Source organism: Drosophila biarmipes, chromosome X, assembly GCF_025231255.1.
Source record: "Drosophila biarmipes strain raj3 chromosome X, RU_DBia_V1.1, whole genome shotgun sequence".
Taxonomy (NCBI): Eukaryota; Metazoa; Arthropoda; class Insecta; order Diptera; family Drosophilidae; genus Drosophila; species Drosophila biarmipes.
The window spans coordinates 16178542-16201920 of record NC_066611.1 but is presented as its reverse complement, the minus strand read 5'-3'; the positions used below and the strand labels follow the sequence as shown (position 1 = coordinate 16201920).

General features: G+C 41.7%; 3 protein-coding genes and 1 long non-coding RNA gene across 7 annotated transcripts in view; 2 read left to right on the top strand and 2 right to left on the bottom strand.

Annotated features, from left to right (window-relative positions):
* LOC108021986 (uncharacterized) overlaps positions 1-23379 on the top strand; it is a 48016-nt gene that overhangs the window by 2791 nt on the left and 21846 nt on the right. The window lies entirely within an intron of this gene.
* Positions 10866-12248, top strand: LOC108021993 (uncharacterized). Its single transcript, XM_050888684.1, has 2 exons — positions 10866-11407; positions 11465-12248. The coding sequence occupies exons 1-2, from the start codon at positions 10941-10943 to the stop codon at positions 11937-11939; spliced, it is 942 nt and encodes a 313-aa protein (XP_050744641.1). The 5' UTR covers positions 10866-10940; the 3' UTR covers positions 11940-12248.
* LOC127011536 (uncharacterized) lies at positions 15274-17119 on the bottom strand. The gene is made up of 3 exons (XR_007764559.1): positions 16975-17119; positions 16465-16913; positions 15274-15968 (listed from the first exon to the last, which is right to left on the bottom strand). It is a non-coding gene; the product is annotated as an uncharacterized LOC127011536 (long non-coding RNA).
* Positions 18546-22164, bottom strand: LOC108022008 (uncharacterized). 2 transcript variants are annotated; one of them, XM_017090848.3, is made up of 2 exons: positions 21695-22164; positions 18546-18712 (listed from the first exon to the last, which is right to left on the bottom strand). In XM_017090848.3, the coding sequence occupies exon 1, from the start codon at positions 22077-22079 to the stop codon at positions 21723-21725; it is 357 nt and encodes a 118-aa protein (XP_016946337.1). In that variant the 5' UTR covers positions 22080-22164; the 3' UTR covers positions 18546-18712; positions 21695-21722. The 2 variants fall into 2 exon arrangements, with proteins under 2 accessions (XP_016946337.1, XP_050744648.1); XM_050888691.1 differs by lacking the exon at positions 18546-18712 and adding an exon at positions 20153-20289.

The window sequence follows — 23379 nt, the reverse complement described above, 5'->3', positions numbered from 1 at the left end:
CATATTTTTATGTAATCAGTTAAATTCTTAAAAAAGGCAATTTATCACGATTTCTATGCCCGCATAAACGTAGGCAGTGTCTAGCGAGGGCTACCGACCTGGTAAAGAAGCCAGCGGGTGGTTCCTCCTCAAGATCCTCTGGCACTGGGAATCCTCTGTCTGAATAACTTGGAAGCTGGGAGCTTGGCACCGAGAAAGATTCACTCCGGCACGTTGCATATTCATAATTTCCAGTTGGGGATTTATCAATTGCACATCTCAGTCATGAAAACGCATAAACATTTCAAAATGCCTGGCGCGGGTCAATAATTTGACATGAACGAAACAATATGCAGACACGTTCGCCAAAACCGGCAGGGATGGGTTAAGGGGCGGGGGGCCTGTGGAGTGTTAAGGTCGCCTGGCAGATGGCAGACAATGAAATGTGGCCAAGAAACGCTTTCAGCCAAGTCAGCTCTCTCAGTATATACATACGTACGTATATTCTGCCTACATATTTATGCTTGGTCCATTGATGATGTGTGAATAATTGAAAGCGGCAGCAGGTTGAATTTTCGCCGGGCCGCGGTCCCTAGGGGGTTAAGAGGAAGCACGAGCTTTTCCCCTCTTAAGCTGCTGCCTTAACTTAACTTTCAAGCCTAGTGGCTGAGTTGTCTGCCAACAACAGGCTAGCAAACACTCCATAAAAAAACCCTCAAGTGCCTGCAAGATCATCAGCAAAAGGGGCTTTTCACAGGGGGATTGGGCGGGGAAAGTCTAACTGCCCCCTGGTTTTACTATCACTAACGATAGGACCCTTGGTCAGGCAGAAAAGGTAATACCAACTAAAGAGTTACACCATAAAAACGGTAGTTCCTTAACTCATTTAATTGTAAAATATATAACTAATATAGAGTTGGCCCCTTGATCATTTAGAAATGTATTATAATATTTTAGAAGCACCAAACTAAATTTAGAAGATCATATAAAGTCCATTATATTTGTTCTCTGTGCAGAAATTGAATTCCTGGGTTGTGCTAAAGAGCCGAGAAAAAAGGGAATGGAAGATTTGGGGGCCTGGGAAGTCGGTGGGGCAAGACTGCGAGACGCCCACACACAAGCTGGCAGTTTTTCTGATTTTTCAGAGTTTTTCGAGTGCACACACACGCCCACCTCTTCGCGATTCGCGTAGAGCCATGGCCATAAAATCTAGAAATCTCCGAATGCAATTCAGTTCATCTTCAGGGCTTTCTTTTCCATATTTCTCTCTTGGGCAATTTTGTAATTAATTTATTGCCCCGATGGCGCGACTTTGCGATGTGTCAAAACTATTTTTAATTGGTGTTGCTAGTCAGTCAGACGGTTTTCCCTTTTCCCATCCCGATTCCAATCCCTGTACCGATTCCGAACCGATTCGCGATTCCCCGAAGATCGTAAACCAGGCAAGATCAAAGCGGGTCTGGCTGCTGGAAAGAATTCACTTTCTATTTTCTGCGATTTAATTGATATTTCGCGGCGTTGTGTCTGTCGCATTTCGCCACAAGCCCCGCCACTCCGCGCTGCCCACGGCCAGCCACGTGACTAATGTCCTGCTCAATAGACACTAAAGATGCATTACCCACTACCCGGGGAAGTGCACTGCGGGAAATGAAGTGGTGATAAAATGTTATGTTTGTAAAGTGTACTTTAAGTTGGTTAGTTAGTTATTAGGCCTCTGAAACTGCTTAAAAATATGCCTTATACGTGTGATAGGAAATTTTAAAAAGTATTTTACAAGCTGTGTTATCAAAAATAAAAAAAAATTTTATAAAATCCAAAATCCATCATTATCTACGTTTTATAATAATATTTATTTAAATGTGACTTATTTTTTAAGTATTCCAGTTTCCATATCTACAATATCCTATAAGGCAAGTTTATCTTTTTTCAAAAGATATATTTCTTAAAAAAAATTCTTTTTAAGGCTCTCATTTTCTAGGTTCAATTACTTCTAGTTCAATATTACATTTACATATGTAAATGTATTTTTTGTGCTTATTATTTATAGATACATTTTTTGTTTATCTGTTTTCGCTCAATAAAATATTTCTGATTTTGTTTTGGTTCACCAAGGATAGCACCGTTTCTCTTGGTGTACCATACCGAACCAAACCGATCCGATCCAAATGCGAGACGAGAGACGCGTCCCGAGAGCTGCGTTCACAATTGCATTTTAATGCAAATTTGGTGTCAACGCAATATCGACCATGACAGACGCAGTCTCCTGCCTCGGCTGCGGCTCTTCCGATCCTCAAGCCAGCAACCTCCAGCAGTCCTCTGCAAGTGCCCCGTCTCTTTCGCCACGCTCACGCACTTTGGCGGCCATCTCTTTCTGGCCCCCAGCAGGCCGTCTCTTTCTGCTGCGACGGTGTGTAAGTGGCGGCTGCTGGGTGTTAAAGTGACTGATTAAGTTTGCCTGGCTGTTTTTGTTGCCCCGGCTGCCTTTTGACGCTAAACGAATTATACGCTTACGTAGGTGGCAGACACTCTGGCAAAAATCGGAGAAAGAAGCGCTGGGGCTGGGATCGGAGCCCAAATGAATTGAGACGCGCCAGAAAAGTTATAAATATTGTCCCTAGAGGGGCGTCATCGCCGCCTTGCGATTTTGGCCCGATGTTTTTGCGAATTCAGAAACGTACGCTGATCCTTGAGTGGGCGTTGCGAAAAAATATGTCTCCACAGGGAGGGGTGCGCAAGAAGTTGGCCAAGAGGGGGATAATTGCCCCGAGGGCATTATGATTTACTGTCACAACGGAATCTTACTTTGAAATCAAAATTATTATTAAATCGAATTCAATAGGTTATTATCCTTAAAGTAATATTATAGTTTTCATATATAGATCGATTTACCTTTTTCTTTTTTTATTTTATTTTCTTTCATTTTATTTATTTTTTTATTTTATTTTTAACAAATTAAAGCTGGTATATAACACTCAAATTAATATTTAAAAATAGGACTGGTTTATTTTTTTTATTTATTTTCTTTATCTTTCAACCTTTTCCTGTGTTCTATAACTTTACTACTTGATTTTTATTACTCCCGGTAGCCGGCAAAACCATTCGAATTCGATTTGACATCTAAATCAGATAGCACTTACTCTCCCATCGATATCCGAGTAGGCGTTACCTCTTGCTTTCCCAATTTCCCGTACTGCCCCTGCCCTTTTTCCCCATACCATCCCATATTTACCATGACATCTAATAAAGTCGTAAAATATCGCACGCACTCGTAAAAGTTCTACGGATTTATGATCGCCAGCGGTGCCCAGTTTCGAAACTCTTTTTATGGCGCCGCGGCTACTGTCTGAGGATCGGTCCTACTTTCGGATATAGCCCGCTCGGCCGATGGATCGAAGTACTCGAGCACTTGCGTAATTGAAACCTTTCCCTGCCTCCGCATCGGTTTATGGCCATCGTAAAGCGCTGGGCTACCTGTGGCCCCGGCTGGCCATTGAGGGAAATGGTCGCCCATTGATGTTTATCGGGCTATCGGTGAAAGTTTTATGGCTTGTTACGCTCGTAACTGTCCTAGCTGCATAAATACTCCCATCGGTAGCGATCGGTCTTTACAGCCCCGAGATGGTATCTAATCTTCGGAGGGTTTATTTCGCCACACTCACCTGCCAAGGTCGAGGTATTATAGGGGTCTCTACGTTAACTAAGACATTTCTCTTAAATTCTTTTTGATTTTTAATAAATGCTGGTATTCAATGCCCTAACTTCCCATTGTATACCTTTATTATGATTCATTATAAGCATAGCTTAGTGAATTCCTGGTTTCTGATAGTGCCCCATCCATTGATTAGCATTCTCAATTGCTTTTGGGACCATTGTTATCGAACGTCCTCGAGGGCTTCAAAGGAAATTTCGCTGGCCAAAACGATTTTCAATACGCCGGCCTGTCGTTTTTTATTGCTTCCTGTCGTGCTTTTCCAACTTCCTGGGATAACCAGCCTCCTTCCTTCTTTTTTTTTTTGTGTTTGCTGCCTCGAATCGCATTTCAAAAGGCAACTTAATCGAGCAAAATAAACCGTTTTCATATGCTCGAATTGAGGCAAACACGTCGCATTACAAGGGGGGAGTATTGTCATTTGGTTTGGTTCTTCGGCTCTTTGGGGAATTTCCAAACGGGCCAAGGGGTTGCCTCTTTTCTCCTTTTTTTCTTTTTTTGCACGGATTTTCTTGTTCACTTCACGCGCCGTTCGAAATGCGCGAAATCTCTCAGGTTTTCGAAGGAAAGGGAATCGCGGTGCTGGGGAGGGCCTGCCTTTGTCAAAGGATTATCACTTCCTTTTGGGGGATATTTTAAAGGAGCGAAAAGTACAGAGAGAGTTACTCTGCTAATGAGCTGGGCCCGTAACCAACTCTCATTACCATACACGAAACAAAAATATAAAATAAAATGTTAATTTAGAATAAAACTTATTTAGAAGTTCGAGTTTTAGAAGCATTCTCATTTTATTATTAACTACCAGCAATTTTACGCTTTAAAGGTTTTCAAAACCATTTAAAAATCCTCTTAAAAGTATGCTTTATTCTTTATTCATCTGACCTTGGAGTGCAATAAAAACGTAGCATACTTTCTGACACCTTCACAATTGACCTTCAAATCTCTAGTTTGGAAATAAAATGGGAAAAAAATGTTTATCGCGGTGTAGCTAGCCCCCAGCCCCATCCCGTTTTTCTCAGTACATGTGCCAGAGATGTTGGATTGACAGTGTGCAATATGCGTTGATTTTTTATGGCCTTCAATTTGCCGTGGCTGTGGGGCCAAATGCCGAACTCCGAGTCGAAGTATAAGTCGATGCCGATGCTCCGGAGTCGCGCTGTGCCGATCTCGAAATGCAGATAATAATTATTTCAATATGTGTGACTGACTTGCTTGAATGACTGACTGCCAGGCGGACGAACTGACGGAGGGAGGGATGGATGGACGGATGGACGGAGATCGCAGGGCAATGCCAATGCCAAAGCGTCGTCCCAGATCGTCATCGTCATGATCTTCATTATCATTATGCGAGTGGATCAAAACCGCGACGCCGCCAACAACATTTCCAGTATCTTCGCCTGCTTCTTTTTTCGGATCTCACAAGGGGTATTTCGAGTTTAACATACAACTGGGATGGTTCTGGAGGAAGAAAAAAATGTGTGTTAATTTTATTCCATATCAGAAAGAGTTTTTTAAGATATAATACAAATAAATTTAATAAACTATCTGCAAAAATGTCTCCTTAAAAATTTATAAAACATTTAAAATAAGCTCCTGATAGCGGATGTCCCACGTTTTAAAATACAGTATGATAAAAATACACAAAATTCTCTAAGTAATATATTTCGATTTTTAGTATTCGATTTTTAAATATAAATCATCATGCCTAGAGTATTTGCCATTTCGATCTTAACCCATGAATATTTTACTCTTAGTTTCTTTTTTATTTTTTGATGGCTGTTTTTGTTTTTGCATGTGCTCGGTTCCTGTTGTTTTTGTTTTGGTTTTGGTTATTGTGCTTGTTGTTGCTTTTCACTTAATCACTTGTTGAGAGCGGGACGGCAAGTGTTGGGTTTTTAAGTTGAAAATTGAATTTCTAAGAATTACAAAACAGCAACAAGAGAGCCACAGAGTGCCGTTGGCGTCTCGCGGCCCCCAAACCCAGAACCAAAGGCAGAGCCAGGCCGAATCAACCCCAATCCGAATCGGAATCCCCCGTCGAATGTGTTGCATGCGATACGATACCATCTCACCACCGTCTTGTTCCGATCCCCGGCATCGCCTCAAGTCCCATATAAACCATATAAACCATGTCCCATATCCCATATTCCATATCCCATATATCCCTTGGCTGCCCCACACTCTCCATATCCCGTATCATCGCAGCGGGCTTCGTTTCATTGCATTGCATTAATTTTGCCAATTAAAAAGTAAATAGAGCCTGCATCCTTTGGCTGGATATCTACCCAATTTCCCCCCACTCCCTGGCGTCGGAGAAAGAGAGGGCTATATGGCCGGGTGAAAGAGAGGGGGCATCTTTTTCGGCTGTGGGCGCGCAAAAGTTTTCAATACAATTTAATCCAATCTGCCGACACACACACACACCTATATGGTTTGAAGGATGCTTTGTATATGGGTTTATATCTCGACTGATGAATTCCACATTCACTTCTGGATTGCCCCAAGTGCCTGGCTCAATTCAATCACTTCTTTTGCGGGGGAAGCCGCACAGTGGTTGGGGGTTTGTCCATGGCAACCGCGGTATTCGGCCCACTGTACACCCGCATAAGTAAAATCGCCAAAAGGCAATAAGGTTCCCTTCTACATTCACAGATTAAATCACTGCAATCATTTCATATGGCTTCAAAATAATTGTATAATACAAATGCTTAACTATTAAAAAATATATGCTTCATATTAAATACGTAAGTATGAATTCCCAACCTTATATTAATTTTTATTTATTTATTATAATTCTAATATACCAAACAGCATGCCATGATAAATACAAAATGGATAAAATAGCCATCTTTAAGATTTTATTTATAGTAAAAGAAAAAGTATAATTCGTATCTTAATTTTTCGTATAATAACATTTACAATCCTTTTACTATAAATTAAAAACTGCTTCTTGCTTGGATTGACTTCAAAATAATTCGTAATTCTCTGATTACTAGAGCCTTTCTCTGTTGTTTTTTCCCATTTTCCCCCAATCATTGTGGCCTTTCCCTGTGGTGACAAGCTCAGTGAAGAGTCCAAATTGCTTAGAATATGTGTGTATTTAAGGTGCTTTTTTTGGGCGTTCTTATTTTTTTGGGGGCGGTGGTTCGCCGTCTTCTTGCGGCGGCCCAAGAGTGGGGCAGGCAATCTTCTGGGGCATCCAGTCGCAACCGTTTTGTGGCGCAATTGTCTCAACCGTCGACGCGTCGCTTGCGTATCGCATATCGCACCTGATGGGCTGGTCCAAAACAGCCGGCTAAAGCCGAACCGCCTCCACCCTTTGGCTACACCCTCCTCACCCTGCCACCTTTTTCTTGGCCGGATTGCTGCTCTGCCCCGAGCCCAAGCTCAGGCCCAAGCCCAAGCCAAAGCCAAAGACCCGGGCCCAAGTGGCAGCAGCCAACCATTCGTATAATTGTCGATGCGTTAAGGTAATTGTACACCCAGCCAACTGGCTGCCAACTGAGGCAGCAGTTTAGACCTGGCCAAAAGCAGAGCGGAGCAAGGCCGACCCAGCCGCAGCACTGCGAGAAACTAGCCAGAACTTCTGGCATATTTCAAAAGTATTTTAAGGTGGTAAGCTAAGTGTCAAGCTAGCCAAATAAACTTAAAAAATTTAATTTAAATTTAAATGAATTAAATATTTAAGGAATTCAAAGTTGCAAAGCTAAAAATATAAGCTCGGATTGTTTTAATTTTCCAGGAATTAAATATATATAATATATTTTATATTGTAATGGAGTAAAACGGACTCACTTTCTAAGACTATGAACTTTTAAAATACAAAAGCTTTATTATTTACTTATATTATATTATATTATAATTTAAAGTGCAATTATTTTTTAAAGAATTTTGATACGACAATAATTTGTTAAGCTAAGCTGATAAACTTTTTAAGTGCTTCTATAAATGTAAAATATTTTTGCAAAGTTCAAAAACCTTTGTGTTGAATATTGTTTTTAAAGCTCCACCCTTTTTAATATTTTTTAGCCCTAGGATGCTTGAAATTTCGCCAAGTGCATATGTGTATCTGTATCTTGAAGCATACCGTTTCCGTGCGACGGAGAGGGGGAGGGCGTCACTGGGATAGATAGCTCTGGCTTCTGTTCAATGCCGTCGCCGCAGTAGTTGCCATCGTCAATTCACTCAGTCGTTTCTAAGTTTGCGTTTGTCGTCGTTTGCCATATTGATGGCACGCTCCGCCGCCTAGCTTTTCCTCTGCCCCACCCACTTTTCCGACCAGCAGCACCACCGCCCCCACCACCCACTTTTGCCGCCCCTGGAGAGCATTTAAAATTTTAGTTTTCTGCTGACAACTAGCATTTTGCCATAGACAGACATCGGTCTTAGTTTGGTTTTTGGTGTTTGGTTTTGGTCTGATTTGCTAGATTTGATTTCAGGAAATCTCAACCGTCTCTCTCTATTTATATACACCCCCTCTGTCTAGCCTTATCCACCTGCCTGAATGCCTTCGGTTTTGGATTCCGATTTGGATACCGATTCCCATTTGGATATGCATTTGTCAGGCCCTTTTGTTTGGCTCATTGTCTCCATCTGCCTTTTGTTGCAATTGAAAAATTATAGCAATTAAATGCCGACGAAGACGAACACCGATCTGGATTGACCAAGGTCCAGTTGGTTTGGCAATGCGAAATGGTATTAGATTCACTGCGGTTTCCCCCTCCTATCTGGTGCATCAATGAAAGTAGCAATTCGATACTGCCAACCCACTAGATTTTCTGCTCATTGCGCGTTTAGGTTGAGTTACCTGTGCTTCGAAAAATAACTTAAAGCCCCTTTAAAAATGCTTAAAACGGTAAAAAAAAAACACTAAAACATTATATCTGGTCTTATATTATATTATTATTATCCAGCCAGTTATGCAGATCGTTAGCAAATTTAGCCAGCTTTCCAAAACATTCGGTCTTTTCGCTGTACGCCTCGATTTGGCTAAACTACGATCAAAAAACCAGTAAAAAATAAGCATTTTTCGCAAAAATCGGAATCCCAAAAAATTCTGATGTACCCCCTTACAAAAAATGAAAAAAATTTTCAAAAAATAAATTTTCCCCGAAGTGATGCAGATCGTTAGCAAATTTAGCCAGCTTTCCAAAGCAGTCGGTCTTTTCGCTGTACGCCTCGATTTGGCTAAGCTACGATCAAAAAACCACTAAAAAATGATCATTTTCCGCAAAAATCGGAATCCCAAAAAATTCTGATGTACCCCCTTACAAAAAATGAAAAAAATTTTCAAAAAATAAATTTTCCCCGAAGTGATGCAGATCGTTAGCAAATTTAGCCAGCTTTCCAAAGCAGTCGGTCTTTTCGCTGTACGCCTCGATTTGGCTAAGCTACGATAAAAAAACCAGTAAAAAAAAAGCATTTTTCGCAAAAATCGGAATCCCAAAAAATTCTGGTACCCCCTTACAAAAAATGAAAAAAATTTTCAAAAAATAAATTTTCCCCGAAGTGATGCAGATCGTTAGCAAATTTAGCCAGCTTTCCAAAACAGTCGGTCTTTTCGCTGTACGCCTCGATTTGGCTAAACTACGATCAAAAAACCACTAAAAAATGATCATTTTCCGCAAAAATCGGAATCCCAAAAAATTCTGATGTACCCCCTTACAAAAAATGAAAAAAATTTTCAAAAAATAAATTTTCCCCGAAGTGATGCAGATCGTTAGCAAATTTAGCCAGCTTTCCAAAACAGTCGGTCTTTTCGCTGTACGCCTCGATTTGGCTAAACTACGATCAAAAAACCACTAAAAAATGATCATTTTCCGCAAAAATCGGAATCCCAAAAAATTCTGATGATCAAAAAACCACTAAAAAAATTAGATTTGAATTTAAAAAATGTGTATTTATTTTATATGTAATTAAAATTTTAAACAAAATAATTTGTGGGTTAGTAAATTAGTGAATTAGTTTAATATTTTTTAAAGTATACACTGGAGAAGCCGTGGCGAATTCTTCGTAAATCTTTTTATCGCTAATAATTTGAAGTCCCGGAATATTTTCGATGGTCGATCAGGGTTTATTGGCGCTTGGTTTTGGGGAATTCTTTCGGGGGCCTGTTTCCGAGTTCCCCGACAAGGGCACCGCAGTCAACTGCATCGGCACACATATATCACATATATCTGAGTACATCCGAGGGTTTGTTCGCTGGCAGTTTCGTATAATTTTTATATGCAGTCATCAACAGCTCATATATATTTTTATTGCCAGCGCGAACAGCGATATGCATCTGAGGCATCAGAAACAAGAAAAAGATCGGGCGGCAGATGAAGATGCGGCTGAATCCGAATCCGAATCCGAATACGAAGCCCAATCCAAAGATCATTATGATGACGATGGTGGGGATGGGGATGGGGATGGGGATGGCGAGGATGGTATGGGTTGGGATGATGACTATTTCTGCGTACAGATTTCCAATAAAAATTCTGTCGACTTGAGTTCGGTTTTCGGCCGCGTCTCCGTAATTCATTTGGTGTGTGAGCGAGATTTACACGCTGATACAGGGGTATATACACACGAGTAACAACAAAGGCTGACTGGGGAGATGTACGTTAGTCACTCCGATTCCGATTCCGATTCCGATGCTCGCCGGCCCTCTGGGCGTTAAGATTTATTTCTTTATTTTGGCAGCCAGTGGCCGGTTGTCTCTCTGTTTTATTACCAGGAAATTTGTATTTAATACGTTTTTTCCGCGTTTCTGTAGCGGGTTTCGGGTGAGCTTAGCCCACTAACCGTAGGGCTCGCCAACTAACCGCCGGTTATCTAGGCCCTCGATCGACACGCTTGTAATGGCTCTCAATGGGCTGGCCCCCGATCTAGTTGGCCCAAACGGTGTGGTCGGTAGCCAATTTTCAATGGAAGCCACACACAATCAATCGGTTCGCAGAAGAGCTTCCAGCCTTCCAGCCTATAGGGACTACAGCTCCCATATGATCTTATCGACCAGTTGTTGGCTCGCTCTAATCGATTTCGAGGTATTAGTAGGGCCCTTTTTTGGGGGCAAAGGTCTTACGGAACATGGAAAATATATAGAACAACTAGCGAAATGGTCAGTATATTTTCAGAAAAAAACAAAAAGAAGAGCAGGCCAGTGGAAAGTGTCAGTTGATGGGGCTATGGTAACCTTTATGAAAAGCTCATTCCGAATTGTAACTTCAACATTAGCAGTATCTAAATCCAAACCTCAAAAACATTGAACATGGGTCGCAGCAAGGCGAAGAGGAAGGTGCACTTGTATCGTCCCTTGGAGAATCGCAAAAAGATCGTTGAGGACTACTATTTGACGGCCGAGCAGGTAAGGCGCATAGTCCAGCGATGGTATTTCATATGGAACCCCCTCTCGGATTCGGAATCAGAGTGCAGTTCCGTGGCGGAAAGCCCCCTAAAAGATGCCACTGCCTATGGGGATTGGCCTTTGCCGGGCGGCAAATTCGATTTCGAGACGACTGGCCGGGCGATCCTGATGAATCTGAGCAACTACCCCGCCCCGGAGGTAATCTATCCGCCCGTCTCGCTGGCCTCCGTGGTGCCCAACACCCTGCGGATCAACAGTCCGCCCTATATCACCCACACCATCTTCGAGCACGTGATGGAGGACATATGCGAGAGGGCCAAGACCTATGTGAACCCACCCGAGTGTGAGGGAGCCGTGGGCTACGATCGACGGTACTACGATGGTCCCATTCTCATAAGAGCCCTATCCAATCGCCCCAGTCGCCACAGTTCCCTGCCCATCCGCCGGAATAATGATGAGGAGTCCTGGATGGATGGCCGCTACTGTGCCAAATTGTTTGTGGAGCTCAACGAACCCCTGGTGGACTATGCGAAGCTGCGGCGATTGCCCAAGCGCAAGAGGCCACCGTCGAGGCGGAACAAACTCTTGGCAGGATTGAAGCGGATAAAGTTGGCCAGGAGGAACACCAAGTGGAAGCGACCGCGGGCCAGGCTGGTCTTCCAGTCGGAAACGGAGAGGCTCTACCAGCCGTGGGCGGTGTTCGAGGAGGAGCCACTGCCCTCGGACGACTACTACGTGGAGTATGCGAACGAGGACTTCGACCTGGAGCCGGAGCAGTCGTGGCACTCCTCGGCGGACGAGGAACTGATGCCAAAGGTAACCCATTCCCAGTCGGATTTCACGCTGGACTACGTGAGGACCTGCGCCAGGCTGAGGCGATGTCACAGCCTGGGCAGTTTTTAAAATAAGGAAGGAACTGCCAACCCTTTTTCCTTTCTTTTTCAATTTTAAAAAGGGTTAACTTCGAAATTCCCATGCAAGTAAGCCCCTTTTTATGCAGCCAAAATATATGTGAAAAATTCCAATTTCGAGAGGTCCATTCGAGGAAGCCCCCCTCTCGAGACCCCCTATTCCGATTTCACGCAATTAAAAAGACCAGCAGTTAAACGAGGCAAAAGAGCGGCAATTGTAACAGGCGGCAGGCTCATCGATCAGTTGAAATTAATAAAATACTCAATAAATGCGCTCACAAAAACGTGTGCAAACAATCGATCAATCAGCGCTTTGACAGGCCCGCAAATCGCCGGCTGAGTTGGATTCGGATTTGGAATTGGAGCTGGAACTGGGACTGGGACTGGGACTCGCACTTGGTCTGGCCTCTTAGTTGGCTGACAGCCAGTCTGCTACCAATCTGCGAGTCGAGACTTCAAAACAATTACACAGCAACATTTCCAAGGAGCCGGGCATCTGCGCCTGTGTATCTGTGAGATACTCGACTCTCGTGGGGCGCTGAGTAACCGAATTGGAATCGGGGAATCGGGGAATCATAATCGGAATCGCACAACTGCCACCGTACAACTGCGACGACTGTTGGCCTGTGGATTCAGGCGATTAATCGATAACAAATAAAAACATTTCGACAACTACTTCCAAAGAACGCGCTCCCAGCAGCCGCAAAAGCAGCGGTGCCAACTCCAGAACAAAACAGACCGGGGGCCCCAACTGCCTTTCGCTGCACAGAGAGAAACCGCTGGCTTACTTACACAACAAAATTTTAAAAAGTATTTTAATCTTGGCTTAGGTTAGTAAAACAAAGTTAGAAAGGTTACTTGAATAGGCTATAACTTGAAAGTCCCTGTATAAAATATTTTTTTAGAAACAATAAAACAAATAATTTTTTTTTTAATAAATAAAAATGTTTTTATGTTAAATTCGTTTTTAAAATGAGTTCTTTTATTGACTAAAACTATTATAAACATTGAATAATTAACAAATTTTAACATAAATAATTAAAAAGTGATAACAGAAACCGATTGCAGAATTTTGTAAATCCTAAGAAATTTTTTTTCGTAAGTGTTTTTTTTTTAATAATTATTAAGTGCAGCTTTTGTGTAAAGCCTCTATATATTTTAGGAGATTCGAATTTTAAATATCTATGTTATATATATACATAATTTTTTTTTATCAATACAATCTAGAACTTGTCAGAGATTTCTCCCAGTGCACCCCGCCCCTTGGGGCAACTCCATCGGAGGCTGTCAACAACTCGACATTGTGTGTATGAGTGGCGTGGTACGCATAAATGCCATGGAAATTTTCTTTTTAATCAATTATGAGTATTAAGCCAAGGGGCCAGGCGTCCATATGGGCATCGCTGGATGTGTGATCGCTGGGAACGGGGTGCTCCGTGGAGGGGTTCGGCGGATTCGGGTGACTCGGGGTCCCTGCCTGTGTATCTTGTATCTGGTATATGGTATCTGGTATCTCCGATCACCGATCGCCGGGGCGAGAGGCGGGAGAGCTCGAACGCGAGGCGCGCGCGGCGGCCGCAAGATAAAAATCGCAAACATTCTTTATTGAATGCTGTAGATGCCAACGCCAGACATATCCGTGTGTGTGCTTGTTTGCCATACAAGTGTAATCCCTAAGACCAAGTGGAGTGGCACTTCGAGTACTTCTCCAGCTGAAGTGGTGGCCTACGGTAGGCAAACTGCCAGTGCTCCCTCTCTATAGGGGATCTGGGAGCAGATCGCCGGGATCTTCGGGGGAAGAACTTCGAGCTCTAGCCCAAAGCCATGAGGTTTGCAGATAAAAGTACCATAAAGTGCCATAAAGTAGGTTTTCAATTTTAGGAAAGGAATAGATTTTAGATTGGTGCCAATCATGTACCCTAAGCAAGGACACAAAAGGTTACTGCATACCCGAAATGCCCTAATATTTTAGATGGAACCCACATGCCCGGCATCGCGGGGAGAAGCGCACAACGTCAAACAAATCATAATCGGTGGCTGGTAGACAGTAGCTGCATACGCTTCAAACGGTCGACAGTTTGTCTGTCAAATTGACATTGCACGCAGCGACGCGACTGCGAAGCCGGCAGAGGGTAAGTCAAGTGCCGGCAGAGGTGGAGTCACCAACAAGTTGCATTTACATGGCACAGGCTGAAGGCTCTGCATCTGTACACTGAGCGAAAAGCTGCCAACCAAAATTAGGAATTCCCAAATTTTAAAAAAAATTACGCTAAATAGAGACAAATCTTTATATGCTGCTAAAGACGTCGAATAGCAACTCAAATCAAATAAGGAGATATAAGAAAAGAGGAAAATAAAAAGCGGGCGGTTTAAAAACATTTTAAAAGGGCCGAAAAATATGCTATGAAAATGCCAACTCCTTAGCATAGCTTTAGATGCCGTTTTTAAAGATTTCATATCTCTAACAACTTGTTTGGTTTATCACTTATATGTGTGTTTTAAGAAATCTTCAAACTCTTGTTAAAACACCAGACTTATGGGAAAATTTGTTAGGATATTTCAAACCTCTTATGAGTTTTTTAGTAATTGAAGCATATTTTTAGACACTTTTATGTTTGCTTACATTTTTTTTCGACTTTTTATTAGAACAAACTAATAAGAATTTTTATAGAATATTTAAAACTTCTAACGATGTATAAAATATTTGTAGCATACTTTTAGACACCATAATGGGTGTTTTTAAATAACTTAGATTTTTTGTAAGAATATTTTTTAATTTGACCCAATATTGCCGCGCGAAAGAACATAATTCTGGTGGACGTGACTTTTTTCCCAGTGCACCTGGACTTGGACTTGGTCTTGGACTCGGATTTGGCACCAGGGACTGGGAAGCCTGAGTCTTATTCCGGGCGTAGGCCGCTTGACTGACTGACGGACTAGGCTGTTGGCTTCTGTTTGCGGCGCTGACTCAGCTGAATCTGGACCCGAATCCCCGAGTTCGGGTTCGAGTCCAGGCCTGAACCTGAACCTGAGGCTGAGGCTGAGGCTGAAGATGGTGAAGCCATGAGGCGAAGGCCTCCAGCTGAAGCCGATGATTTTCCGCTTGGCTTGGCTTCGCCTGGCAACCTGTTGGCAACTCATTAAATAATGCCGATGACTGGACAAATTCGTATTATGGTTTTTTATTTATTTTTTATTATTTCGTATTCATTTTTTTTTTATTGTGGTGATTAAACAAGCCCAGCGTAATCCTTGCTGTGCAGTGGAATTGCATTTGACTGGGAGACCGGAACGTTGGCGTTATAATTCTACCAGCCCACCTCCATTCGGGGCTTCTCCATTTACATCCCCCCGGGCTGGCCCGATGCCCCGATCTCCTCCAGCTGACAGCTCTCCTCCTGGCGATGTTGCTTCTGGTTCCTTCTGGTTCCTTCTGTTCTGTTCCTGTGTGTTTGTGTGCCAAAGTGACACTTGTACAGATTTTCTTAATGCGCCAAAGTGCCACTTGTCGTCTGTTGACGCTCCTCGTCCTCCGCCCCAGTGCCCCATCCTCGCCAGTATCCACAGAAATCCCAGAATGCCAGAGATCGAAGCCGTTTTGTACGTGTCTCTCGGCAGTGAAATTTTGTGAAATCAGCGCTAAAACGAAGACAAGTTGTCCGAGGAGCATGGAGGCTTCGAATCCTCAAAACTTGTCCGTCTCTCCCTCTGCGCCCAGGCGCAATTCTAATTGCTGGCCAACGCACAATTTGTCACATGCCAAATTAATAAACGACTTTGGCCAAGAGGTGCACCTTCGCCTTCGGGCCCCGCCAAACGGTAGCAGCTGATTTTGGCCCTCAAGTTGGCAGAATCGGTCCCTTGATGGAGTGGCTGAGTTGTCTTTAGGGCTGTGTGGGCTTGCCTCTAGTAGTTTTCCAGTGCAAAGCAACTTTAACACTTCAGATGTGTGAGGTCTTCAGGCAACTCAGGCTTAGCATGGCCACTTTAACAGATGGAGCTGTCAGTCTGGCATAGGGAACTTTAAAAATATATAGTAATTAAATAAAAATTATATAAAAATTATGTGAAAAATATAATTTGAATTTTAAACCTGTTTAGAAACCCTAGAAACGTATAAAAAACGAAGGTCTAAGGTATTAAGAAAATATAATTATAAAAGCTAAAATCCATTGAACTTTTTCTGACCACTCCATTGACGGGGCATTATATTTCACCTTTTGATTCGCCATTATGAGTAATTACCTTCCTCCAATCACCGAACATTTAATAAATCTCAAAGGGGCGTTCTTAGGCTCCGGCAAACCCGCGCCTTACTCTTAATTGCACCTAGTTGTTGTGATTATCATAGGTGTGTTTCCCTGTAAAATAATGGGTATGCTCAGCTCAGTAGTTTATTTGTTTGTTTATTGAAATTCAGTTCCCCTTGTATTTAATATGTTTACAAAACCTAACGCACTGATTGTAAGCACATCGAATTCGGTTTATCAACATATTGCACCATTGGGAGTACTTACTTTTAGACTGATTTATTTATGTAGATGTAAATATTTCAGCTGATTGGCTTGAGATATTTCCTTAATAAAAAAGGTTTAAAAATATGGAGAAATAAATTTAGTGTTCTGAATTTTTGGAACACCCAAGGTATCTCCTAGTCGGTTCCCTCAAGAGTCCAAGGATAGCCACTTGTTGCTGCTGGCTGGGTGACTTTGTTGTAATACTGGGCTGGGCCCCGGGGCAGTCTTTATTTTCTTGGTTTTTGCCTTTGGCGTTTTTTTTTTTTTTTTGTACCCCTCTCTGGTTGAGGCTGCCACTTAATTTATTTGTCACCGAACCGAAGCGCAAATGAAGTTCGAAAAAACCAAGCGACATGCAAAGGCATCCGAGAAAAGTCAACACACAGCGACCACGGAATCGTTTGAAATAATACGAGTGGGGAGCCAGGCCGAGGGCAGGGGCAAAAAAGCTGAAGAAATAATTACAAATTAAAATGAAACACGGAATGGGACAGACGGACAGACACTTACATGCACACATATGAGGAAGCCGGGCTTTGAGATGATATGGGGGGGCTTCGAGGGGTCGGAGTTTTACCAAGTTTATAAATAGCTGCGTTGACGACGCCGCTGGCCACGCATGCGCAAAGATTTGTCATAATTGATAAACGACAACAGCAACATTCGAGACTCCTCCATTCGACTAAACGAAAAAAAACCGAACAGAAAAATGACAAGACAGCCATCGAAGAGGCCACTTTTTAGGGGTGGACCAGGGCGAACTCAAGACCCCCGGTCACAGTTCCCGTCCCGGTGACAGGGACAGTGATCACGCCTCGGCGAGCACACAAATCGAAGCCCTAATGCTTCCGGGGAAGTTCCTGTCTCATTTATATAAAGAAAATATAATCAGGGATCATATCTTATGATGTATATAATGTCTTATATATAATAAAAAAGGTTTATGGAACTCTTGAGTATATTAATATACATCTATTAAAGCTACCTTTGGTCAGATTTATATATTTTCAAATAAATTTCTTATAATTGTCTTAAGCTCAAACATTGTTATAAACTAAGAATAACAATTTAGTTTTAATCAATGATCGTTCAGAATAGTGTCTTAGAATGCCTTTGCATTTAATAAAATATCATGGTATATAAATCGAGTTTGAAAGATTACATCAAGATATTTTAAAGAACCACTTTTTTAATCTGTGTAAATATCTACTCAAAAATAAAACATATTATAATTCTTTTTGTTATTACAACAATTTATTTGTCATTATTAAAACTATATACTATATATTATATTATGTACTATACACCAGCTGAAATCGCCCCAAGTAAGGCCACCAATTACTGTGCATCTCCCCAAATCCCAATCGATCTTGGCACAGATGCAGCAGCAGACATCCAGATACCCAGATACTTTCAGCAGCTGCCAGACATAAAATCCGAAACGCAGACACAGGTGACGATGACAATGACAATGACAACTTCAGCAGGCGATTCAGCTGGACTCGCAATCGCGGCTTTAGCTGCAACTGCGACTTCAGCTTTAAGTTGAACGATGACGCCAAATTGGCAACGCGTTTCTGTTCTCCTCTTTTTTTTCCCCCCGCTTTTCTGGCCCGAACGTGAGAACCAATTGCTATGTATGGTCATTACAAGCCGTCCAGTCCATCTGAAGGTCCGGCGCGGCATTGGCCAGAGCGAGAGATATAAGCCATAAATATTTTAATGATGATTACATTTTAAAAACAACGAGCGCGGCCCGCGAGATCGAATGGGAGAAATCACAGGGTGCTGTGGTATTGCTCGGGATCGGGATTGGCATCGGTGGCATCGGGAGTCCAGGATCCCAGTGCCAGCAGGCCGGCGATGATGAGCTACTGCCCCGCCACTGGGCGACACTGACGACATTTTTCGAATTACATTGACAGGCGGGGACGGGACTAAAAGCGATAATTATTGCCAACTTGCGGCGCTGTAAGTGTTGGCGATCGTGTTCCGCGGCAGCGTTTGTTGCAGCTGCTGCAGCCAGCCTTGTGGCACTGACTCCCCTCCGGCTCCGCCGGCTCCTCCGACTCCCATCCCCGGCCTGCCCTCGGACACCCCGACGTCCCCAGGATGGCCCTCTGCCCGATCGACGGCGTCTTGCCAATGTAATTTCAATAATTTTATCTCCCGCCGCTCGCGTCTGCCGTGATTCGATTGGCGAGCGGTGACAGATCAAAGCCGCTGCCTCATGCACGCAGAGAAAAATCTATGGGAAATATAGATAAATTAAAAAAAAATGAAAGCAGAAGAAATATCTTTTTCTTGGCCTTTAAAAAAATGTGTAACTTCTTGAAAGACATTTGAAACAAATGATTATACACACTGCGAAAGAAATATATACTTCTTTTAGGCTTTAAAAAACCTTCGTATGTATTATAATATATTGCATATGTTTTTTATATATATATATATATATATATATTAATTTTATAATCGTTTTATCTTTAGCTTTTGAAAAACCTTCGAAATATCTTTGAAAACACATGAAAGAAATATTAAATAAATTCATAAGGAAAATCGTTTTATTTTTAGCTTCAAGCTTCTTAAAAAAATAATTTAATATATTAATTTCTTCAAAATTAGATAAATATTAATTAAATTTGTACAACAGTTGCTTATTTTTAGCTTCAAGTTTCTTAAAAAAAATAATTTAAAATGTGGAATAATATTGAATTGTTTAAAAACCCTCTGAAACATCTTTGAGAACAGTATTAAATAAATTTAATATTTAAAAAGATTTTTTTTACCTTCCTTAAAGAGATCTTTAAAAAATAGTTTAAATGATTGATTTTTAGTGGTTTGTTGATTTAGTCCTTGAAAGAATAAAACGAAAATTTAAATATAAATACATCTCTTGTTTAATCCGCAAATCCACAGGCGGTAAAGCTTATAAAAAAAATTAAATTACAAAAAATCTGAGATATGCACTTTTTTTTTCAGTAAATATATATCCTTTTTTTATAAACATATATTTAAAATCACTTAATGTCTTGGAAGTATCATTAGCGCCCTATATTTATTTTGCCAACTGAAGGATCTGTTTTTCAGCCTCAAAAATTGATTCTAAGTACATTTCATTTCAATTATGTAAATAAATTTTAAATATTTTCGCTCAGTGTTTTCGCGGCGGCAAAGATCAGTGATCGGCGTTCGCAGTCGGGCGATGGGTGGAGCTGCTCGATTCGACCGCTTTCGGAGCTGCCTGCTCCAGATGTTTAGCTGCACTTTGGCGGCTCGATGAGGAGCTGCGATCGCAATCACATCCAGGCTCAGGCTCAGGCTCAGGCTCAGGCTCAGGCTCAGGTTGAGGTTGAGGTCCGGGTTAAGATCCACTGCGAGGTTGAGGTCCGCGTACTCCTGACGATGCGCAATCATCAACATCAGAGCCAGCGTCATCAGCCGACCACTGCCAATTACTCGGCAGCATTGCTGACATGCCTTTTGCCATTTGCATCGTTTTCGTATTGATTTGTTTAACTCTCGGCCCCGGCACACAGGGCACAATTTTGGGCTTCCAAACCGAACCGTTTCGATGGGGATCACCGCTGCATTTTTCTCCCACGGCCCAGGGAGCGTGTGAATGGCCCGGAGGCAGGGCGGCCAGTTCAATGTGCCGATCAAAAATATGTCAAAAATCTATCGAAGAGCGGCGATCGATCGGAACCCTTCTGCCCGGGCTTGGGCCGCATTCCGAGGCGTTCTGTAGGTCAGTTATCGACCCAGTTTACGTGATCTTCGCGGGGTTTCTTGGGTTTGAAAGGGAGGGGTTCCTTTCTCGCCTCTCTAAAATGGTTTAATTGATTTATGTTTTGAGAGAAATATTTGCATATAGATGAATTATGATTTATCGAAAATATAAACAAATATTTCAGATTTAAAGGGAGCTTACAGGGCTTAAAAATAAAATAATATACTAAAATGGTTAGAGCCATTATATTGGTTATTAAAAAACTGTTATAAATAATATAAACAAATATTTATTCATTGCCTAAGAATTTGGTTTTTTTTATTTATTTATATAAATTTAACATGATCCAAAGCTTACTCCCTAAGATATGATGTAAAAACTATATACAATTTTTTAGATTTAATGGGAGCTTACATGGCCCAAAAATAAAATAATATACTAGAATGGTAGGAGCCTTCATAATGGGTAATAAAAGTCTGTTGACTTATTCCGCTGGCCAACAGAATGACTTAAAAATTAAAAATAATATCTAGAAAATATACAGAAATATTTATTCATTGCCTGAGCATTTTTTTTTAATTCTTCGTTTAATAAAAAATATATTGACTTATTTTGCAGGCCTTTAAATTAAATTTAATAGCAGAAAAATATGCATATAACATATAACATTGAATTTAAATATATAAATTTAACTACATCTTAAGCTTAAAATATGAAATAAAGACTATACAAAATCCATTTCATATGAATTTAAACTAATTCCTTTGCGAATTTTCACCTTTAGCGGAAACTTTTCTCCCAGCAAAGCTGGGAAAAGTACCCAAAAACCGAGGCAATCTCCCCCCAATCGCTTAGATCCACTTTCGGGCAATTAAAATTCGATTGAAATCGCCACGAGGTGGACATGTTAATGGAAGATCGCCACGCCTGTTACCACAGTCGCATTTTCCCACACCAATTGGCCATCGAAGGGGGCCGCCAGGGCGAGGGGCCCCCTCATATCGGGCTCCCGAGCTCCCCCCGCCGAGCAGAACCCACAAAAAAAACGCAGTCGCATTTCATTTGGGATTCCGTGAACGTTTCGGTTCAAACATAAAATAAATAAAAATCAGTACAATTCGAAGAGCTGTTGTCGCCTTTGAGCTTTTGCGACAATCACTCACGTTGCCATTTGGCGGTTGCGTCCCAGGCCGCCTTAACCCCTCGGTGCCAACCCTTTCCGCGAGCGTTCAATCATCGGCGATCGCCTTTGAGGCCCGATTCGTCCGCTAAACGTTCTGCGTATTGAAATGAAATTTGTGTCGCTCGACACGATGACTTATTCAATTATTCGATACCATGCCACGTGATTGAATTATTGAAATAAGTTAGAGCTCGAGTCAGGTGCGGCTTATTTTAGGCTTAAAGAGAGCAATGCCTATCTTATGGATTAATTTGTGCCATTTTAGCATAGTTTTTTTACCATCTATAAATTTTTAATTAAATAAGAGACCTACTAACCACTATAATTTAAGGCGGAGTGCCTGTGCTATATCCAAATCTGTTCGGTGTACTGGGATATTAGATTGGATTTGTTGGGGTTCTTTGGGTCCGACTGCCTTTGCCTGTGGGTTTCCTGGATCAACTTGCTTTCCATCTTTCTGGCCTCGAGAGTGATGTCCCCATCGCCCTGCTCCTGGTCGGCTCCTCGCATGATTTTCAGGTAATCCTCTAGGCTGAGCGTCTTGAGACCCTGAACCGATCCCAAGGTGGTGTCATTGACATTGAGGCTCGCCAGGAACTCCGCAATTGTGGCATAATGAACGCCATTGCGGCGGCCAAGACTATATTCCGAATTGCGATCACTGCAGCTTTGATCGCCGTCCATTGGGGGATTTAAAATCATAAAATCAAGTGATATTTTTTTTATAATTTTTAGGTATTTGAGGGGGGCTATTTACGACTAAAAATTTAAAGCAAAGCCAACTGCGCCTTCTATAGCTATGAATTTTGTTGTTCCATTCATAGATAAATATCTTAACTAATTCATTTATTTAATTTTTTTGTTAGAAAAAGGCACATAATTCCCCAAAAATGATCAGTATCAAGCAATTTATGATTTTTTTTCTCATCAAATAAATATGTTTTATAATTTTTCCCTCTCTGCCAGCAAGTTTTCTGGATTATTTTGATAAAAATTAGCCTAACATGCGTTCGAACAAGTAATAAACATGTGGCTTTTCCGCCTCGTAGAATGAATTCCCTGGGGGATCGAGGGGGAGCCAAGACTCACTCGTTTGACAGCTCATTTTGCATAATTGTGCGCCGCGGCAGGCAACGCATACAAATCGATTATCGACGAATTCCTGATATACATTTTTTATGGTTTGATTTATGACTGCCGTCAGTCGAAGGGTAAGTGGAGTGGTTCCTCAGCGAGTGGGCATCGAAAATGCTAATTGAGCTGTTTATCGATTTGTCAACAACAATAAGCCGCAAACAAAGTCGAACAATGGCCACATCAGCGGCGAAAATGTCATTTCATTGTGGTTCGGCTTGATGGGGCTGCTGGGAGCCCCCTTTTCGGGGAGGGGCGGCCCCTTTCACGCTCCCCATTGAGTTTTATTGACTATTAAAATTGTGTCAAAATGTGTTCGAAATTTTTTATTGTTAATTATACGCGGCGGGCGTAATGTGGAACCAATAAACAATATCGGCTTCGCAATTGAAATTCGTCCTCTATCGCTTGTTGTTCTCCTTCCCTCGCTTGGCCTCTTATTTTTTTTTTTTTGTTATTTCTGAAAATACTGGGAATTAATTTGCCAAACTAATTAAAGTATAAGGCAGGCAAGCGTGAAACCGAAACCGAAACAGAAATCAAATCAAAATCGAATTCGAAAAACATTCAAATGAATAGACAGGCGGATCGGACAGGCCGACAAGTTGAAGTCCCAGGTCCCGATGGAGGGCCCTACACTGAGAGAAATTAATGTGAATCTTCAAGAGAATTACTGGTTACAATGCTTGATTTTTGAGCATTTTTCGGGGGCCTTTAAATATGTATGCCTTAAATTATAGTACATCATATAGATTATAAAGCCATTGTGCTAAATTATATAATTTTTTTTGGAAAAAATGTATAAAGAAAAATATTTTTATAATATTTCAACGAGATGGTCAAAAAAATGTACCAAGCTTCTGCTTTG